At 43.6% G+C, this 21,961-nt stretch overlaps 1 protein-coding gene across 2 annotated transcripts in view; it reads left to right on the top strand.

Moving 5' to 3' along the window:
- DCP1A (decapping mRNA 1A) overlaps positions 1 to 21,961 on the top strand; it is a 57,429-nt gene that overhangs the window by 13,128 nt on the left and 22,340 nt on the right. For both annotated transcript variants that reach the window (XM_077278269.1, XM_077278268.1), the window contains exons 4-5: positions 6,571 to 6,637; positions 17,053 to 17,179. In XM_077278269.1, the coding sequence (XP_077134384.1) occupies positions 6,571 to 6,637; positions 17,053 to 17,179 (194 nt within the window). The remainder of the gene's footprint in view (positions 1 to 6,570; positions 6,638 to 17,052; positions 17,180 to 21,961) is intronic.

The following is a 21,961-nucleotide window of genomic DNA, read 5'->3' as shown; positions in this document are numbered from 1 at the left end:
TTTTGCACTACCCATTCCTTTCAATGGGTGGAAAAAGCTGCCAAAAAAACGCAGGTATCAGGTTTTGGTGCCAAAGCCTAATTAAGTAGAATCCGATTTCTTTTTTTTTTTCTTTAATACACTAAACTTTATCCACATGAGACAAATGTACCCTGACAAAAATGCAGCAAAAACTAAGCAAAACCTGCTTTTTTTAAAATAAGCAGCTTAAACTTGGCATAAAAACATTGCAAAAACGCAACATGTGAACAAAGCCTTGCTCTTAAATGTGAGGTGCAATGTGACCACCTGTTCCTGATAGAGAATCTCTCAAAGACTGACGTTGAGGAAGCCTTGTGTATGTGCACACAGTGTCTTTTTCAGGTGAGTACACCCCCTAACCAAAAACCCCAACGTTTCGGAACAAGAGACGTCGGCGTGTCCTGAAACATCTTTGCTTCTCATAGTCCTAGAAGACGTCGTGTGTACATACCTTTGGGTTGAGTTTATATAGGTAACGAAGTTTGGGGCTTTCATGGGTGCGGGTTTAGATATATAGGCGTCACTAATGGGTGTCACGTTTTTGAGACAGGTGCAGGTTCCAGTGGATATGCCCTTGATGGGGCTGGGGTTACATTACTACTTGTGTTACTATTGTGATTGGGTGTAGACTTTTTTTTTTTTTTCCCTCTGCAGTGTTCTCCAAAAAACACAAAGTCCAGGAGAAAGTCTGTCCTTGTATGAACGTTGCACACAATCATTGGTAGGGATTCATTCTTTCTGGTAGCCATTTGGGTACACACAGGTACTTCGTTCTTGTGTGAAACAGTCTTGGGTTTATTATCCATCTTAAACTTCAACAGCGCTCAAATGAAGGAAAACAGCCTCGAAACTCGAAAAAAAACAGTTGTTCCACTGGGCAGGCAAAGGTATAATACTGTCTGCCGATACAGCAATACAGACAATGATTTTAGCTCAGTTTAGTCAGCAATTGTGGTCACTTTTAAACTCCCAACATGTCAGGTGTGCCTGATCCAACCAAATGCCTTTTATAGGACCTTCAAGACCTGAGCTGGAGTGTATGGGAGCAATCTTTCCCACTCAAGCTCTTTTGGTCACTCCTTGATCCCGGACCGAAAATCCAGTCCACTAAAAATCCTTCAGTAATCTGTTGTTACTAGAGCACTCTATTCTGTGACCTACTTCACCAAGGCCAGGCACCTCGGTGACACATACCTGCTATTCAGCCACACTTCTCTAATGACTTTATTTTAATAAAATCTGTCTACCCTCCTGGTTTCTCTCCTCTGATAGTCATTTGTGCTTGATACTAGTAAGTGTATTGGAACACACATTCCTTTTTCCGTTTGATAGCGTGGAATAGTTTTCCCGTCAGTGAATTTTTCCATGTCTGTATGAAATGCATGTCAGCACACTGCCGAGGAGATGGATTTTGGCAGCTGCGCTGGAGACTCTGCACATAGAGATCCTGTATTCGGCTGTAGGAGGTAAAATTAAATATATCATAATATTTTTGTTACTGTAAAGTATTGTGTCCTCCAGAAAATTTTTTATATTGGCTACAGAAATCCAAGGAGGTTAAAGGGGTTGTCCACTACCTGGGAAATCACTTTTTTTTTTTTTAAATGAAGTAGTGTCCTTTGTAAAGTAAAATATATACTCCCCCCACACACGCTAATGCCGTTTCAGCGTTGTCAGAGCCGGGTCTCCCAGGGCTTGCTTGACATTATGCCATGGGAGCCCTGAAACCAGTCAATGGCCGATATTGGGCTGCCACTCTCTTTTTCCACTTATCCTAGGTTGGTCCGTAGGAAGGGAGTCCAACATCCTAGTGGCTGCAGTTCTCACCTGGCATAATATCACGAAGGTCCCCGTGAGATGGCTGGAATGGGGCCGCTGCGGGAGGTGTTATTTATATATGCCTAATTTTAAAAGGGCTTGTCCAGGTAGTGGCCAACCTTTTGTTGCCTTAGTGGACATCTTTGTTGCCTTACAATTCAGAATAAAACTGCTGCAGAACCTCTTTTGAAGAGCAATCTGAAGCTGCTTGTCATTCACTGATCCGGCAACATTAAAGGACCTGAGAGTCCTGCCAATCTCTTTGCTAAACTCTATAACATATACTCAAACAATGGAGGCCAAAGCGAGCCCGCTTGCTTCTGTCTAATGAATAGAGCCCTGTGGATGAGGGTACTCGTAGGCCAAAACGTGACGCACCGCTTAACAATAGATCTGCGTCACAGTGAGTATGAAGTGCAGGCTTATTCCGATAAGTTTCCAGCTCGCTAGTACTCTGATGTCTGTTTAATGGGAATGTGCCCTCCGGAAAGAAGATACCTTAGTGTTAGGGAAAATCTAAGCTGCTCTGTTGCACCTATGCGCCTTGTGTACGGTGCCCCTCCATCAGAGTGAGTGAGAACGGCCGTCCTGTGCAGATAAATAGCCCCTGGGTCTCGCATCCAAGCTGTGCGATATCTGTGTAACCCAGCCTGCACCCTTACACTTCGGTTTGCAGAATATTGCGCAGTAATGCTATACTCTCATGCACGCGGTTCTCCTTGTACAGAATTGCTGGCGAGCCGGACATCTCTTTGTTTATATAGTTGCTCATTTCACATGTGGATTTATGTAGAAAGCGTCCAGACTGATTGTATAGGTCGTGCATGAGGCTTCACATGGCGGCTCTTCTGTGTGTGCATTGTCGCTGTAAATTCTGACATTGCAGGCTTCTGCTGGAATTTGTGTGACTCCTCGCCAGCAGCACAGAAGGAGCCCTCCGATGTTGGCAGACAAATGACGATTGGGGATCTAGTTCTGGGCTTAGCTACTCAGCTCCTGGCATTCATTATCTTGCTGCCCATTAAGCTATCACTTTGCGTTCTTCGTCTTTTTTTTTTTTCCTTCCCCCTTTCAACTAACGGAGATGTGAAATACTGTATTCTGCTCGCTAAACGGACACTTAGTACAGTAATTATCCACATAAGGAAACCGTCATCCAATGTATGGTAAAGTCCTGCTCAATAATAGCACCATTTTCTCGTTTGTCATTCTCCAGATCCCTGTACAGACACTCATCCAGTTGTCCCTCTCCCAACAGGCAAAATGTGATTTGCATTTTGGCATCCAAATTTTATTTAATTTTTTTACAAAATAAACAAAAGAAAATACATATTGTTTTTCTGATCGAGATATATATAATAAAGGGAACACTAAAACCCCACATCCTAGATATCACTGAACGAAATATTCCAGTTACAAATCTTTATTCATTACATAGTGGAATGTGTTGAGAACAATATAACCTAAAAATGATCAACATAAATCACAACTAATATCCCACGAAGGTCTGGAGTTGGAATGATGCTCAAAATCAAAGTGGAAGATGAAGTTACAGGCTGATCCAACTTCAGTGGAAATGCCCCAAGACAAGGAAATGATGCTCAGTAGTGTGTGTGGCCTCCACGTGTCTTTATGATCTTCCTACAATGCCTGGGCATGCTCCTGATGAGGCGGCGGATGGTCTCCTGAGGGATCTCCTCCCAGACCCGGCCTGTCTCCTGGTAGTGCCTCCAACCTCTGGATACTATGCTGACAGACACAGCAAGCCTTCTTGTCACAGACATGTTCTGTTGGAGGAGAGTTTGGAGGCCTCCATACACATAGGCCAATACTTCTAAACTCGTAGGGTTCGGTTGACTTTCATCTAATGTTTATTGACGCAGTATGAACATGACCTTACTAGCAACTTGAAGCTGGATTTGGGTTGTGGGTCTGGGCTTTGTGTGAGAGCAGAGGAACATCTTGTCACGTTATCTGATCTGTAATTTTCATTTGTGTAGAGACTTCTCAGCCTCATTGTCTTCACGACGTCATCACTCGGTACGATGGCAGCATGGAAACTGAGATTCTGTACACGTGAGGAGAAGATAACAGAAATAAAGGGTCAGATTGTTGGCCTCAGCTCTGCCTTATAACGTAAAAAAAAAAAACACCAGAACACAGGCATGCTTACCTGTTCAAGGCCTCCAACAATTGCACTACCCAGGGTGCACCAGGCCCAAGTAAAGATAGCAAACAACACAGGTGCAAATAATACCGATGCAGCCAACCTACAATCAGGAATTGGCTGCTTGGAGCACCCAGGATGCATCATGGTTAGCCCGCTATATTTATGGCGTCATTAATAGGCTTTTCACCCTGGGTAGTGCAATTGTTGGAGGCCTTGAACAGGTAAGCATGCCTGTGTTCTGGTGTTTTTTTTTTAGTTTAGTGGAGGTTTTCCTCCAATGGTGTTTTTTTAGATTAGGACTGCCAAGATACAAGGACCCTTGACGTGGGTTGGCAGCTTCAATATTGTGGCCATAATATCAACCAATACCTTGCATACATTGTTATGTTTTTGGTGCACTGTACATTTTTCCAGGGTGCGCCTGGGCCCTAGATGGCTCTGTACACTGTGGCCTCTGTTCACACAGGATGCATCATGGTTAGCCCGCTATATTTATGGCGTCATTAATAGGCTTTTCACCATATACTTTGCAGTCCTGTGTGAACATGCCACATACAGACTATTTTTTTGCATGGGTGCTCCAAGCAGCCAATTCCTGATTGTAGGTTGGCTGCATCGGTATTATTTGCACCTGTGTTGTTTGCTATCTTTACTTGGGCCTGGTGCACCCTGGGTAGTGCAATTGTTGGAGGCCTTGAACAGGTAAGCATGCCTGTGTTCTGGTGTTTTTTTTTTTGAGTTTAGTGGAGGTTTTCCTCCAATGGTGTTTTTTTCTGCCTTATAACGTGCAACCTCAAGATACATTGGTCCTTCAGGAAAATAAATATTAATGGGATAACAACACGTACCATTCCAATACAGAAAATTACTAATTGGATTCCAAGCCCTAAAATAAGAATAGTGAACTAATATAGTAACTCCTTACTTGTAAAAGTAAGAAAAGAACTGCAGAAAACTGTAGATCTATTGTAAGGACAGGAGCTTCTTCAGTCTTGGATCAAAAAAAATAAATAATGGAGCAGCTCTCACCTGGAGTCTAGAAGAGAAGCTTGGACTGGCATAGGTAGATGGTGGTAATACACGTACTGTACAGAGGCGCCACTACAGATCCAATGGGGCATGCACTCTTGTAATGGTGAAGGGTCCAAGATGACTGGGTGGATCGATCAGTCAATCACAGAACACAAATTGGCAGGACCAGGTCCACCAGTGTAGGAGTTACTGACACAGAGAGGGAGGACATCAGGAGAGGAGGACCTCCCTCTCTGACATCTATAAGACAAGATGACAAAATGTTGACACTACATGTAGGCACTGGAAATTTCTGGCTCCTATGGCAGTCCAAACTGCAAAGGAGTCTTAATTCAGTTTAGTCCTTCTTAAAGGGAACTTGTCACTCGATTCTTTGTGTCCAAACCACGATCACGTTTGCATCTAGAGTAAACGTTAAAAAAACCCAAAGAAACGGGAACCATCTTGGGGAAACTAGACATGTCTGGTGCAACCTCTTCAGCTTTTCTCAACTCCGCACCAGATTTCTTAATATTTTGGGAGTTTTTCCTGGGTGGACATTCAACATAGGCCTTAAGCTGGCCATACCCATGAGATGACTGACCTATATACACTTAGGAGAGACCAATCAAGTAGAGCACTAAGTAGCCGGGTGGAGGCTACATCTCACTAGTCAGGTCTTTTCCTAAAGTTCCCAAACAATTTTCAAACTGTTTTCTCTGAAACACCAGACAATTTCTGGAAAAAAAAAACCCCATGCCTGGTTCAGTTGTGTAGTCCAACTTTGATTTGTGTTGCCTGTTTTTGGGAAGCGCTAATCAAGTGAGAGGTCCTCTTTTACTAAAAATAATTTTTCTTGTGCTTCAACCTACCACAGTTTATGGTAATAATCCATCCACAAACTAATTTAATAACATATTTGCACCTATTTAAGTATTCTAAAGAAAAAAAAAAAAAACCTTGATTAAGGGGAAGGTGAAGCATGATTTTATTAACTGCAACATGGTTTTTCCAGTGGGAAAAATATTGGACGCTCTCTGTAGGATCTTCCACGTCAGTCTTTCTTATATATAATGTATCGCGCTAATGGAAATGTTCATCAGAACCTCCAAAACACCAGCCTTTCGTCAGAATTGTTTTAATTTTTTCCTACATAGACACTGGCCATTGCTAACCTGGACCTTTAGGGCACTGAATGTTATAGCCAGGCAGGAAGAAGCCACCGGATTGACCTTCCCCATTGCCGGTTGCCCTTTTAACCATGTTTTGAGCTTGGCTATCTGCAGTGAGGGAGTCTGATCCTGGTTTGTTCTTCCAATGCTTTACTTAACGAGTTCTCTTTTAAACAGGAGTTAAAAATAAATAAATAAATCAACCCCCACCTCCCCCCAAATAACCCTCAAACCCTAATATATCTCTTATCATGTGTTCTTGGTGTAGGAATGTGCAGCCTCTGGGTGGTTTGTCGTTATCTGGTGTGGTTGGAGGATACTCATTAGGGATGATAGGAATGCTTATCTTATGTTTTTATTTGTCTCTATCTCTTTCAGTGTCCATTTACAGTATCTGGTTTTATGACATGAATGACTGCCAGAGGATTGCAAAGCTGATGACCGAGTGAGTACGATTGTTGAGTCTCCAAAGTTTTGATATCTGAGACAAGGTTGTCTGGTTCAAGTGACACCATGCTGCTCAGCAGAGGCAATCTACAAGTGTCTGTCTAGTTTCTTCATTGAAATATTGCAGCGCCACCAACAGGGCAAAGTGAATGGGTTCTGTGAGATGATTCAAACACAAAAGCAGGGTGCGTCTTCCAGAGAGAGAGATGGTTTTGCAAATACTCTCGGCTTTCGCCAACAGATGCCTCTCTGAACCTGGAGACTCCAACCATTCCCCATCAGAATATATAACAATAGGTTTTCTAAACTGGACATTTTTTTTTATAGTGGTTGTCTGTCCATGAAATGAAAAAGACGAAAAAACTAATAAATTTGCATTTATCTAGGGAGGTAATCTCTACAAAACATTTACATGGCCACACTGGTTACATTGACAAAATCTGGCCTGCCCTCTTCTTACCTGCATTTTCCAGTATAAAATCAGATACAGGATGGACAGCAGTGTGAGCAGCCTCTTCTTACTTCAGTTACTCTGGTATCTCAGGCATTAGATCAGATAGACAGCAGTGTGAGCAGCCTCTTATCTCAGTTCTCCTGTCTGGTATTTCTAGTATTGGATCAGAAAGACAGGGTGTACAGCAGTGTAAGCATATTCCCCTTATCTCAGTACTCCTGGTATCTCCAGTATAAGATAAGATAGACAGCAGTGAGAGCAGCCTCTTCTCACCTCAGCACCCTGGTATCTCCAGTATTAGATCAGATAGACAGGGTGGACAGCAGTGTGAGCAGCCTCTTCTCACCTCAGCACCCTGGTATCTCCAGTATTAGATCAGATAGACAGGGTGAACAGCAGTGTGAGCAGCCTCTTCTTACCTCAGCACCCCTGGTATCTCCAGTATTAGATCAGATAGGCAGGGTGGACAGCAGTGTGAGCAGCCTCTTCTTACCTCAGCACCCCTGGTATCTCCAGTATTAGACCAGATAGACAGGGTGGACAGCAGTGTGAGCAGCCTCTTCTTACCTCAGTACACCTGGTATCTCCAGTATTAGATCAGATAGACAGGGTGGACAGCAGTGTGAGCAGCATCTTCTTACCTCAGCACCCCTGGTATCTCCAGTATTAGATCAGATAGGCAGGGTGGACAGCAGTGTGAGCAGCCTCTTCTTACCTCAGCACCCCTGGTATCTCCAGTATTAGACCAGATAGACAGGGTGGACAGCAGTGTGAGCAGCCTCTTCTTACCTCAGTACACCTGGTATCTCCAGTATTAGATCAGATAGACAGGGTGGACAGCAGTGTGAGCAGCATCTTCTTACCTCAGCACTCCTAGTATCTCCAGTATTAGATCAGATAGACAGGGTGGACAGCAGTGTGAGCAGCCTCTTCTCACCTCAGCACTCCTGGTATCTCCAGTATTAGATCATATAGACAGGGTGGACAGCAGTGTGAGCAGCCTCTTCTCACCTCAGCACTCCTGGTATCTCCAGTATTAGATCATATAGACAGGGTGGACAGCAGTGTGAGCAGCCTCTTCTCACCTCAGCACTCCTGGTATCTCCAGTATTAGATCATATAGACAGGGTGGACAGCAGTGTGAGCAGCCTCTTCTCACCTCAGCACTCCTGGTATCTCCAGTATTAGATTATATAGACAGGGTGGACAGCAGTGTGAGCAGCCTCTTCTCACCTCAGCACTCCTGGTATCTCCAGTATTAGATCATATAGACAGGGTGGACAGCAGTGTGAGCAGCCTCTTCTCACCTCAGCACCCCTGGTATCTCCAGTATTAGATCATCTCATGCAGCACATCTTCCTAACCAGGAAGGTAGGAGTGTTCTCATACTGTGACGGTACTTTATTTTTTTACTGTTGTAAGTTTCTGGTTAAAAAAGAAAACCTTGACATATTGCAGATACTACTATAGTGGAAGAAGATAATCTTCAGGTGCTTAGAAGTCGGTAATTCCATGTAAACCGAAATAAGGATTCTGCAATGAACCAATATCCCTACAAGTTAGTGGGATGTCATGAGGCACCAGATGCTTATGCTCCCAGTCAGGAAGCTCAATTAATTCTGGAAATTGTGTTCGTCATTCGGCAATGCTTTGATCATCTGGAAGGGTAATTTTTGCTCTGCAGTACATGCTTTGGCTTGAAAGGGCCCTGCTTGCTTCTACATGATAGATGATGCACAACAGATTTTTACAGCTTTCCCCAATTAACTTTGTCCCATCTTCCTTATCCAAATTGGAAGAAGTAATGTTCTTGATGATTTTTTTTTTTTTTGTAGCTGATGATATATAATTTATATCTTGCACATGGCACAGCAGATACAAATCTGTTCCTTCTACTAACTGATCTATCTCCAGAAACTGATTCGTAGCTGGTCACACAATAACCAATACATTTTATACTCGCTGCTTTGCAAATTTTTTTTTTTTTTTTTTTAAATGGCTGTGTGTGCTCTGATAGGTGCTATCTGAGCATGCTCAGGTGCCATCCGAGGATCTCCAGGGTGCTGACTGCTGAGTACCGCTTAAAATATAGAAGTATCCGGTTAGTTTAGTTGTTCATCAAACCAAAGTGGAGTCCATGAATAGGGTTCCATGACGTTCCTGCACACAATACCTTCTTTTGACAATGGACTCTTGCTACCCCGGATATTTCCACACTGGATCCAAGCCAAAAACACACTGGGTTCCCCCAAAGTATTAATGTCTGGTCGATTTAGGATCTGAACACTGATCCCACCATTCCTGTTAAAGGGATTGTCCAGGTTTACAAAAACTTCTTTGCTGTCATGCTTCTGGGTTCGAGCTCTTGAACCTGGTCTTTGTAGTTGGCTTCTCTGTCCGACAAGACACAGCAGATGCACTTTTTCTGGGGGTGTTTAGTATCTGTTACCCTATAAAGTCTGCAGCAAGGATAACAGGTGTTTTAATTTACTCATTTGTCAGCCCAATCACCTTTCGGGTGCGGCTTTGTGCAGGTGCTTCTCACTAAATTAGAATATCATCAAAAAGTTGATTTATTTCAGTTCTTCAATACAAAAAGTGAAACTCCTATATTATATAGAGTCATTACAGAGTGATCTATTTCACGTGTTTATTCCTGTTAATGTTGATGATTATGGCTTACAGCCAATGAAAACCCAAAAGTCATTATCTCAGTAAATTAGAATAATTAACAAAAAACACCTGCAAAGGCTCCTAAGCATTTAAAAAGGTCCCTTAGTCTGTTTCAGTAGCTCCACAATCATGGGGAAGACTGCTGACCTGACAGATGCCCAGAAGGCAGTCTCTGACACACTCCACAAGGAGGGTAAGCCACAAAAGGTCATTGCTAAAGAAGCCGGCTGTTCACAGAGTGCTGTATCCAAGCATATTAATGGGAAGTTGAGTGGAAGGAAAAAGTGTGGTAGATAAAGGTGCACAAGCAACTGGGATAACCGCAGACTTGAAAGGATTGTTAAGAAAAGGCCATTGAAAAATTTGGGGGAGACTCACAAGGAGTGGACTGGTGCTGGAGTCATTGCTTCAAGAGCCACCACACACAGACATATCCAGGACATGGGCTACAAGTGTCACATTCCTTGTGTCAGCCACTCATGACCAGTAGACAACACCAGGCGCGTCTTACCTGGGCCAAGGAGAGAAAAAGAACTGGACTGTTGTCAGTGGTCCAAGGTGTTGTTTTCAGATGAAAGTAAATTTTGCATTTCATTTGGAAATCGAGGTCCCAGAATCTGGAGGAAGAGTGGAGAGGCCACAATCCAAGGTGCTGGAGGTCTAGTGTGAAGTTTCCACAATCAGTGATGGTTTGGGGAGCCATGTCATCTGCTGGTGTAGGTCCACTGTGTTTTATCAAGACCAAAGTCAGCGCAGCCATCTACCAGGAAATTTTAGAGCACTTCATGCTTCCCTCTGCCGACAAGCTTTTTGGAGATGGATATTTCATTCTCCACCAGGACTTGGCACCTGTCCACACTGCCAAAAGTACCAATACCTGGTTTACAAACAACAGTATCACTGTGCTTGATTGGCAGCAAACTCTCCTGACCTTAACCCCATAGAGAATCTATAGTGTATTGGAGGAAGATGAGACACCAGACCCAACAATGCAGACGAGCTGAAGGCTGCTATCAAAGCAACCTGGGCTTCCATAACATCTCAGCAGTGCCACAGGCTGATCGCCTCCATGCCCCGCCGCATTGATGCAGTAATTGATGCAAAAGGAGACCCGACCAAGTATTGAGTGCATTTACTGAACTTACGTTTCAGTAGGCCAACATTTCTGATTTTAAAATAAATTTTCATGCTGGTGTTATAAAGTATTCTAATTTACTGAGATAATTACTTTTGGGTTTTCATTGGCTGTAAGTCATAATCATCAACATTAACAGAAATTAACACTTGAAATAGATCACTCTGTTTGTAATGACTCTCTATATAATATAGGAGTTTCAGTTTTTGTATTGAAGAACTGAGATAAAATATCTTTTTGATTATATTCTAATTGTGTGAGAAGCTCCTGTACTTTACATTCTGGTGATAGTCTCATTCTCTTCCTATTTCAGCACACTTCCCCTTCTGTAGGTAATTTACACTCTGCTGCTCTGTCCTCCTTCCAGAACAAACCATCCATAGAAACGCAGTCATAAGTCCAAATATGTGAAAAATATACAAAAACCTTTCAGGCAGCATAGGATGGAGTTGCCATCTTCTAGTCTGAACTTAGGGCTGTCTCGGCTCATGCTGGAACCGCTAAGAACTACGGGATCAGGATCTTTTTAGGAAGTAGGCAGCATATTTTGTATCTGTATGTACCAAATTTTTTTTTGTTTGTTTGTTTTACTCACTCTGGGATCTTTCTATTTCAGCACACTTCCCCTTCTGTTGGAAATTTTACATTCTGCTGTCCGATTTTGATTATTATTATTTTTTATTTATTTGGAGGTACATGAAACAATTGGCGGCCTTTCAGTCAGTATAGGTCTGAGTTGATATATTCTAGTCTGAGTTTAGGGCTATTCTGGCTCATGCAGGAACCACTAGGGACTATGGGGTTAGGATCTGTAGTCTGTACAGGAACCGGCAGGGTCAGTTGTACTCTTTGTATTTGTAGTCTGGCTCCGTGAATTAAGAGTAAGCCACACCACACTGTGTGCTAACAGGTGTGGTGCCATTTTTTAGGATATTGTGGTTTTCCTATACATTGACAACCGTCTTAATATTGTTTTGAAACATCCTGCACGCATGCTGAATCAAATTCAGTGGTCATGTAATTTTAAGGCTATGTATTGTACACTTTTGTACATGTTTATTTTTTGTATTCTTCATTTGCTTCCTAAATACAAAATCGTGAATCTTTCAAAATAGTCTGCATTACAAGTTTTCTACCATTTTACTGCTGTAAGTACTTCTACCTAAGTGATGTGCAAAACCGATGCCTCCTGGTCCTGACAGCTTTTTGCTTTCTCCCCCTTTATCTAGCAGCATAGAGGGGAAGAAGGATGTGCACCAGTTTCCATACAGTGGTGGGAGCAGATATAGTCTCAGAGAAGACATGGAAAGCAGACTGTGTATATAAGTGCGGGCTAGAAGCTTTGATATATAAGCTAATGGAGAAAGTAGCACCCTAGATACTACTCATAGATCACATATCCAGCCTGCATTACTGGGAGAGGCACTCCCAGAAGATAGAAAACTAATACTTGCCTTAGGCTGCAAACTGCTTATTAGTCAGTCTGTCAGTGATTGAATGAATGAAGATTGCAGACTGAATGTTCGCACAATTTTATTAACTAAAGGTAACTCGTAACGGATGTGAAAATCATTCTTTCAAAGTCAAAAGGTTCCCATAAAATAGCAACAACTGTATAGCAGGGAATGGCAATCTTTGGTGTAGTGAGGACATAAAATCATGCGGTCGTTGGCACAACCTTGGGTGGCACAGCTCTACTTCAATGAGAGCTTCGTTATGAGGAGTGCAGGTTACCCAGGCACTTCCCTTCCTCACTGCTGCTAGATCTGAGAGTGTCCTTGTCCTCCGAGCTGCTGTCCTTATTCTTCAAGTACTTCACTTCCATGTCATACTTTCTGGCTACTCCTATTTATTATGCCTTGTTTATATAGCACTGTCATATGCCGCAGCGCTTTACACACATTATCATCGCTGTCACCATTGGGGCTCACAATCTACATTGACTATCAGTATATCTTTGGAATGTGGGAGGAAACCGGAGAACCTGGAGGAAACCCACGCAAATACGGAGAGAACACACACACTCCTTGCAGATGTTGTCCTTGGTGGGCTGTGAACTCAGGACCCCACTGTACTAAATACTGAGGCACAGTGCTGTTCCGGCATTTCAACCCAACTAGAGCTGGTGGTTACACCAAAGCATTTAGCACCCGGCCGTGGCCACTTGTACACATAATGGCACTGTGCTGTGGATCCCGATTCTGGGAAGAGCTGATCGGCCCCCTGCCGGAAGTGCCAGACCCAAGATCCGACACTGATGACCTAAGGATAGGGAATCAACGTAAAAGTACCAAACAACCCCTTTTAAGTCTTATTTATACAGTTTACAGTAGCTAGTGCTGTTACAGTCTAACAGTTTAGTTTATTTTATGTCTGCAGAACGCTTGGTCCTTGCATTTAATAGATTTGGAAACCATGGATCTGCCAGCTGCCCGGGATGTGGCGCTCGCCAGCAAAACGGATTGTCCTGAATGTATAATTTATTCAAGATTCCTTACACCGGAGGGGATATTTGTGACTGGTTTCTGGACTTATCATTGTAAAAGATATGTGGTTTCTTAGTGTATGACACACTCGTAATTGGTTTCTGTTTATATACAGAAGAGTTGAACAAATAATCAGCAGGACCATGATATGACGTTCACGCTAGCCGCGGCAGCACGACCGGATCAGCGTGGCGTGAACTTCCTTGGCCATCATTTGAAAGCCAGCATCATGGGTGCCTCTTACGTCCTCACAAGGAGTCACTTGGGCTTAGTAATCATAAGAGGTGCCCAAAATGCTGTCTGACAAGTGCCAGCCATGGAAGGTCGCACTCCATTGGTCCTGATGGGTGCCACGGAGGACCGACACCATAGTTGTCACATGCGTTTTTCCATTTTAGTATCCCCATGTTATGAATGATTGAAATGGTGCCACAGTTGTCCAAGAGAACACAAGGAAATACCGGTACATGAACTTTATTGGGTTCCTTGAAAAAGGATTTGCTTGATGGGGAGACCAAGAGTCGTCCAGCCACGGATCTGGTGTTAATGGCCTATCCTTAAGATAATGGTTCCTTGAGATAGTGAGTTTTTTTGTAAGTCTGACGAGTCCCAGGAGGTTCAGGGAGAGATTTATATACACAGTCATCCATTACAGTCAGATAAATAGGCAGTGCTGCATCTCACTATTTTTTATTTACTTTTTTTTAAACTTTTCACGGAAGATAAATTGCATGCGTCATCACGGTGCATTAGTGATGTATATACGTAAGCTGTCAGTGTCCTACATTACATATACATTGCGCCAGTGTAAGCTTAACCATGCCATGTGGGTATCAAATGGTAAGAGCAAAAAGGAAATCTTGAATGTTCACCTAAAATTTAACTCTTCTGTGCAGCTCAGTTTTTTTCCCCTGAAAATGCTGGAAACCTCGATGGAAAACAAAAATATTTCATCTGGTTCACTTTTTTTCTTTTTTTTTTTTTTAACTCTGAAGTGAGACAGATCCTGCATAGCGCACAGTGACTCTTTAGGATAGGTCATCAATATCCGATCAGTGGGGTCCTCACACTGATCCCACACCGGCCGAAAGTACACTGTTTGGAGTCTCTATGCGCTGTCTAGAATTCTCTGATACTGCAGCTCAGCGTCTATTGGAAGGTTAAAAGCCCAGGTGCCAAACGACTCTGCCCATTATTGGTGCAAACCTCTAAAGTACGAGCCGTGCTCTTACCACCGCTTACACTTCCTTTGTTTTTGGCTTTCTCCTTATGGCGCATTCAGTGCACTCACTTCGTTTCCTGTGCTCTTACCACCTCTTACACTTCTTTTGTTTTTGGGTTTCGCCTTATGGCACATTTAGTGCACTCCCTTCGTTTCCTGTGCGCTTACCACCATTTGCACTTCTTTTGTTTTTGGGTTTCACCTTATGGCGCATTGAGTGCACTTAATTTCCTGTGCTCTTACCACCTCTTACACTTCCTTTGTTTTTAGCTTTCTCCTTATGACGCATTCAGTGCACTTACTTCGTTTACTATGCTCTAACCACCTCTTACACTTCCTTTCTTTTTGGGATTCACCTTGTGGCACGTTCAGTGCACTCAATTCATTTCCCATGCTCTTGCCACCTCTTACACTTCCTTTGTTTTTGGGTTTCACCGTATGGCACATTCAGTGCACTCACTTCATTTCCTGTGTGCTTACCATCACCATTTCTTTTGTTTTTTAGGTTTTGCCTTATGGCACATTCAGTGCACTCACTTCATTTCCTGTGCTCTTGCCACCTCCTACACCTCCTTTGTTTTTGGGATTCACCTTGTGGCACATTCAGTGCACTCACTTTGTTCCCATAGCCTCCAAAGGTGTCCTTAGTAGCCCCAGACCATGTGTCATTTTTAATAAATGCCATCTAAACATTAAAGTGTAATGCCTAATCGTACCTATGCCAAGTAGGACTATCAAATCATGGAGGTGGAGCTGCTACAGGGTCGAGTCAGGCTGTCTTTACCCCATGTTCCTACCTTATATTGCGTGATTTGTATCTCTGAGGACCGGACCTGAGAAGATTCCTTGTTTTCAGGAGGGTCAATCAGGAGTGGGTCATGTGATATTACTAGAAGCGTCTCCTAATTATCATTTAGGTTTCCTTTAATTCACTTCACTCCTGTAAAATCTGCATTGGGACATATCATGCAGTCCATCTTAAGGAAGGATTCACAACCTTGGTAGACAGATTTTGGACCTGCAGGAATGGTGACTTGATTGAGGAATCGTGTGGATGGCATCCTTTGGCGCTGCCGGGAGCGGCGGTCCTGCCCAGGACCTCAGACGTGACAGAGCCGCTCGGCTGCCACTCCACACGTACAAAGCCTGTTTTGTTGATTAATAGGGCTTTTATTAAAGCGGATTACAGAGGAGGGATATGACTGAGTGTAGTAGTGTATTGTCATTGCTACATTTTGGCCTGGGAGGGTTTAGCCAGTGAAGCAGAAGCTGCGCTGGAAGGGTCAGATGGGGTCAGTGACGTCCTATATTTACAGTTGGTGAAGATTTGGACATCATTTTCTGCTGGACTATGTCCAAGATGTGCATTTTTTTTTTCACGTTGAGGTTGTAATAATTTTGTTATAATTCCATTAGTGTTTCCAGAAGATGAGACGTGTGGCGTACTTGCCCCAGGCTTTGCTCGTACTACTATTTTGGCCTAAAATAAAGTTGTTGATGTGTTGTTTTTTGTTGTTTTTTTTTAATATGCTAGCTTGGTGTACTGACACTGTTTTTGGTTCTGAGGCTGTTTTAGGCTGATGCTACTAGACAGAAATTCTCAGATAAGTCGTGCAACCAATAAACACATGTGCAGCTTCACTGCGACTATTTGATAGCAGGGAACTTGCTATAAAAAAATGCCCAATTCATAGATGAGTTGCATTGATGTTTATGGCCACTGAGTCGTATGCGACAAGCGGCGGAGGATCCAACACATTCGGCAACATTTGCAGCTGTCGAAGTCGCAGGTTGCAGTGTGACACCATAGGAAATAATGTTGCAGTGTGACACTGCAGTTGAATGTTGCGCGACTTGTGTTGCCCTGGTCTAAATACCCTGTCGTGGTTCTAGTGGGTGTAGACTGTTGTCATTAAAGGGAATCTGTCAGCAGGTTTTTGCTCTTTACTCTGGTTCCAGCTATATGTCACTTACTGGGCTGCTTGTTGTAGGTTTGATTAAAATCAGTGTTTTATCAACAGGAGATTATCATTAGAGGACTAGTTGTCTCATGTTATGTAGTACTGAGCTCTGTATATGAGCCCCCACAACTGATTTGCAGCTTTCTGCCTATGCACAGTGTACACAGCTGCCAATCAGGAGTGTGGGCGGGGTTATACAGAGCTCAACATTCAGAGAACCGTTAGATCTACAACAGGTAAAAAGGTGATTTTATCAAAACTGCAGCAATGAAACATCACTGTAATCGGGGGTCTCAGAATCACTTTATTAACCAGGTTAAATAAGTCATCTTCAACTATTATTTGGTCAGTGATGAAAAGACCCTTTTTTCGCGGAATTTGGAATTTTACCAGTTTTGCCTTTTGGGAAAAATATTTTATTAATCTTCTGGCTTATTATTTATTTATTTATTTATTTATTTATTTATTTATTTTTTTACCAGGGTGGTGCAACAGGAATCGTCAAGAGTGAAGAATCGGAAGAGCCCGATCGGTGGCATAATTGGCTGCAATACTGGCGCCATAGATATCCTGGATATGCTGAGTAAGGCCAAGAATGAGTATGAAAAGGTGACTCCATTTTAGTTCTTTGTTCCGAAGTATATCATTTTCTATTTTGCTTACACTGCTAATTACTGGCATAGAGGTAAAATAATAAATTCTTCCTGCTCTAGGGGAACATGCTAAATAACATGCAACTAACGAGACCAGTGTATAAATGGTATGCAGTAACTGTTGGAATAACCCCCGGTTTTATTTCTTAGATGAATAGTACACATGAGATAAATAATCTTTTTAATATATCTTATCAGAGTAATCTGCTTCTTTTACTTCCTGGATTGATCTTTCAATTCATGGGTAAAATCTGTATTCAATGAAGACACATTTTCCCATTACTGAGATAGGAGATTGCAATTGGTGCTTTTAAAATTCTATGAATGAAGGGAGGAGCTGGAGGCAGAAACAGACATGATGCTGGAATGGTAGTTGCAGTTCTCCATAGAAAATAGAGATACAGCAGAGCTGAGTTATGTATCATTGTAAACCATTCCAATCTTCCCACCACACTGACTGCTATGAGATTACATTTGGAAGTGTTTGTAATGATACATGAATCATCTCTGTTGTAGCTCTACCCAGGAACTGCAGAAGATCAGTGACGAGAGGAGGGTGTGTTCTTTCTCCCCTGTATGTCACCTCCTGCTTACGATGGGTCAACCTCATGCAGGAGAAGTACATGCCCCAAGAAACAAATCTCCCACTTGAACTTTACAAAATTTATCATCTAAACTTAAGCAATTATCTCCACAACAGAGGCAAGAAATGAAAAGTAAAAATTATGTTTTACTTAGCTCTGCAGGGTACTGTTCCATGATGGTGCTAGTGTTCAAACTGGTGTAAGGTCCATTTTTTTTTTTGTTTCAAGAGGGTTTTTCCCTTGCCATAAATGTGTGTTTTTTTACCTACTGTAAATGCAGTTATTCCCCCTGAATCTTATATTTTTTTTTTTTCTTTTGATCCTGCACCTCCCTGTTCCTGAGATATGGCCCTCTCTCTTACTTGTATGTAACTCTAGCCTTGATAACTAAGTAGGCGTGGTTCTCTAGAAAACAGAATTGAAGCCAACGCCCACTTGGCTAATGATTTGATTTACATAAAAGGAAGAAAGGGCTATATCTCGGAAATGGAGAGACACCGGAACAAAACAAAAAACATGCTGGATTCAGGAGCATTTTGCATTTACATCTAGTAAAACAATTAGAAATAATTGGCAAGTCCTCTTTTTAAAAAATAAATAAATAAATAAAAAATTGAAAATAGAGGAAAACCTCAGAGACCAGTTTTATAGCCAACCATAGCGATGGTATGTGTGCAGTTAGATGACCATATCATTCGGAAGGGAGCTCATGGACTGGCTGGCGGCTCTCCCTACCCGAATATTTCTATGCAGCCGTTACGCTCTGGTCGGGAGAGCTGCCAGCCAGTCTGTGTACCCGGTTCCCATTAATACGGCCATCTGACTGTGCCAGCGTGTTGACAGGTCTTCAGATTTTGCACACTCTCCTATTACCGGATTTTTTTCTTCTACGTTCTGATCCCATATTGTTTTGGGGGTGTGTGATGATTCTTGCCGTTTCTCACCTCCTTGCTTTTATCCTCCATACCGCATACTCTTCCACCATGTATCCATGCCCTGCGCTCACCAGTCACATCCCTGCACTCTCGCTTCTAGTAATTAAGCCACAGGCCCGTAATGGGAACTGCCTATTCCAGATGGATCATAAAATAATCCCGATGAGCCGCCCACACGAGATTGGCCCCGATGACAGCCTGGCATGTCCACAAAGGCAGCAAGAGCTTTATTAAGGGCCCCAGTGACTTAATCTAGACTTCTAAGTACACGTTAATCCTACAAGTGAGTGCCGAATACTGGCTGGATGAGCGCAGGTTGTGATTTTGAGGCCTGGATAACAGTATATGCAGCAAGTGATAAGTGTCTTAATGCTGCCATCTTTAAGTGGCCTTCACCGCTTCATTCCCCGACTGCGCAGAGGTGAAATGTCCTCTCCTGACCTTTTATTATCATTGCTTTTGTCAAGCCTTCCTCCAATTTGTATTTATATTGTATGATCAAAAATAGTCTAAATCAGATCATTATTAGGAGCCTTTAAAATGGCATAATTTCTCCTAGGTACTTGTCCCTTTCACACAGATGTTGAAGGGACTCGACAGGATCGTTGTTACAAACATCTCGGAGACCTAACCACAGATCTTCTGTGGATGCCGCTTGTACAAGTCCTTCTGTCTCTTCATGTGATCCCAGACAGACTGAATGACGGTGAGATCAGGGCTCTGCGGGGGCCGGATCATCACTGGCAGAACTCCTTGTTGTACTTTAACCCCTTCGCTCCTCAGCCCCTTTTCATTTTTGCGTTTGTTTTTTTGTTTCGTTCCCCTCCTTCCCAGAGCCATAACTTTTTTTTTTTTACCCTTCGCCATGACAGCACCCACTGGAGAGATAGGGATCCGCCCCAAGGAACAGGAAACCTACAGAGACATAAAAGGGGGCAGTCCCCCTCTCCTCCTCAGTTTAGGTTTCCTGTTCCCAGGGGACAGGATCTCTGGATTCTCCGAACTACAGGCATACCTGGGCTAGAAGCATCCGCCTGTGCGGTTTCCGCGAGAACGGCAGGGGATGCAGTCCAGAAGCAGCGTCGGGGGAGACTCCGCTAGACAGCTCCTCCCTCGTCTGGCCGGCATGTGGAACGCCTGGTCCGGGAGGCCGCTCGGTTCCACAAGGCAACGCGGCAGATGTGCGGCCCTAAAGGAGCTCCAGACGTGGACCGGCAGGTATGAGATCCGGGTTCTGAGGCACAGCGGCAGCCGGCACACCGCTCCATAGCGCAGGCCGGACAAGATGGCGGCCGCACGTGCGTGGTAGCGGTGGGAAAAACATCCCCATACTGCCCCAGGGCCGGTGAGCACTTCCGGGTCACCCACACAGCGGTGAGGGAAAGCGCGGTTTTGCGCATGCGCAGTACACCGCTGTGGGGTAAGAAAGAAAAAAAAAAAAAAAGGGGAAGACCGGATCTTGGCCTATAAAAAGGGGGAAGTTGCAAACGCACAGGCGATGCAACATGTCGTCCCCAGGCAAAACAGTGGACCCAGCAGGTGAGCCAGCCAGCAAAAGGTCCTCAGATGCCAGCCACAGGAGCGAGTCCAAGGATTCAAGATCCAGAAAGTCGCAACCTCCTATTTCGGTACCGTACAGCTTCACTGGGTGAGTGTAAATTCCCCTCTGCCTATAAAGCTGACACCCTTTTCCACAAATGTCTTCTTCTCCCAGGCCAAAAGGAGACAAAAATCTAAACACAAACAGTGTGCGTTGTGACGAGCCTCTCCCAGATTCCCACCCCAAAAAACTCTGCAATCAATGTATGGCGGAAACAATGCAGAGTCCATCTATGTCGGTCACAGATATACGGGCCATAATTAGAGAGGAATTACAGGCCATCTCACAAGCCAGTACCCCCCCTAAAAAATCCGGGAAAGAAAAGGCTATATCCAGCTCTGAGTCCGAGGAGGAAGGCGTTATCCACTCAGACTCCTCGCAGGCGTCATCCTCTTCCTCAACACATTCCGACATTGAGGGTCGAGCTTGTTTTCCCCTTGATGGGGTGGACAACCTAGTAAAATCCATCAGGAATACTATAGGTTGTGAGGATGCAAAAGACGACCAAACTGCACAAGACATCATGTTTGCAGGGTTGGCAGAGAGGAAGAGAAGAGCATTCCCAGTAATTCTTGCGGTTAAGGCACTGATAAAGAGGGAGTGGGAGAAACAGGACCAGAGAGGTTTTCTCCCGTCAGCCTCCAAAAGGAAGTACCACTTTAATGATGAGGAGTTAATTTCATGGACTAAAATTCCTAAGGTGGACGCTGCAGTCGCCTCCACCTCAAAACAGTCAGCTCTACCAGTCGAGGATGCGGGCCTACTTTCTGATCCTCTAGATCGGAAGGCAGAATCGTCACTGAAACGATCATGGGAGGCTTCCACGGGCATATTTAAACCATCAATTGCCAGTACATGCACTGCTAGATCCATGCTTGTTTGGATTGATCAGCTGGATCAACAGATCGAACAGGGGGTCTCCAGACAAAAATTGCGGGATGCGATACCACTAATTAGAGGTGCAGCAGCATTCATGGCCGATGCTTCAGCTGACTCTCTTCGCCTTGCAGCAAGATCAGCGGGTCTGGTTAATAATGCCAGACGTGCGTTATGGATGAAGAGCTGGAAGGGGGATGCGCAGTCAAAAGCTAAGATCTGTGCTATTCCGTGTGAGGGTGAGTTTTTGTTTGGGAAAGCATTAGACGAGATCCTCAAAAAAGCGAGAGAGAGGAAAAAAGCCTTCCCTGACCCCTCAATTCCTTTCTATAGGAAGACCTTTAGGAAGAGGCCGTTCGGGAAAAGAACACAAAATGAAAGATCGTCACGATGGGCCACAAGAGAGGGAAAACAGGGTGGCACTATGTTTAAAGGCCCCCCCTTCCGTAGAGACAATAAATTCTGAAACACCAGACAACCCCAGTTGGGGGTAGGTTAAAATTTTTCTTTCCCCAATGGCGAAAACTCACGTCAAGTTCCTGGGTGCTAAATATTAAGGATGGAATGAAGATAGAATTCCTCCAAATTCCCCATGATTCTTTTATTTTAACGGCCCTTTCCTCACCAGTGCAACAGAAGGCCCTTGAACTGGAAATTAGAAGTCTCATAGTTAAAAATGTTTTAGTTAGGGTGCCAAAGGGACAAGAGGGTAGAGGGTTCTACTCTCTGTTATTTTTAATCCC

This window comes from Ranitomeya variabilis, chromosome 8 (assembly GCF_051348905.1).
Source record: "Ranitomeya variabilis isolate aRanVar5 chromosome 8, aRanVar5.hap1, whole genome shotgun sequence".
NCBI lineage: Eukaryota > Metazoa > Chordata > Amphibia > Anura > Dendrobatidae > Ranitomeya > Ranitomeya variabilis.
Note: the sequence above shows the minus strand (reverse complement) of the source record. Positions and strands in the feature narration are given on the sequence as shown.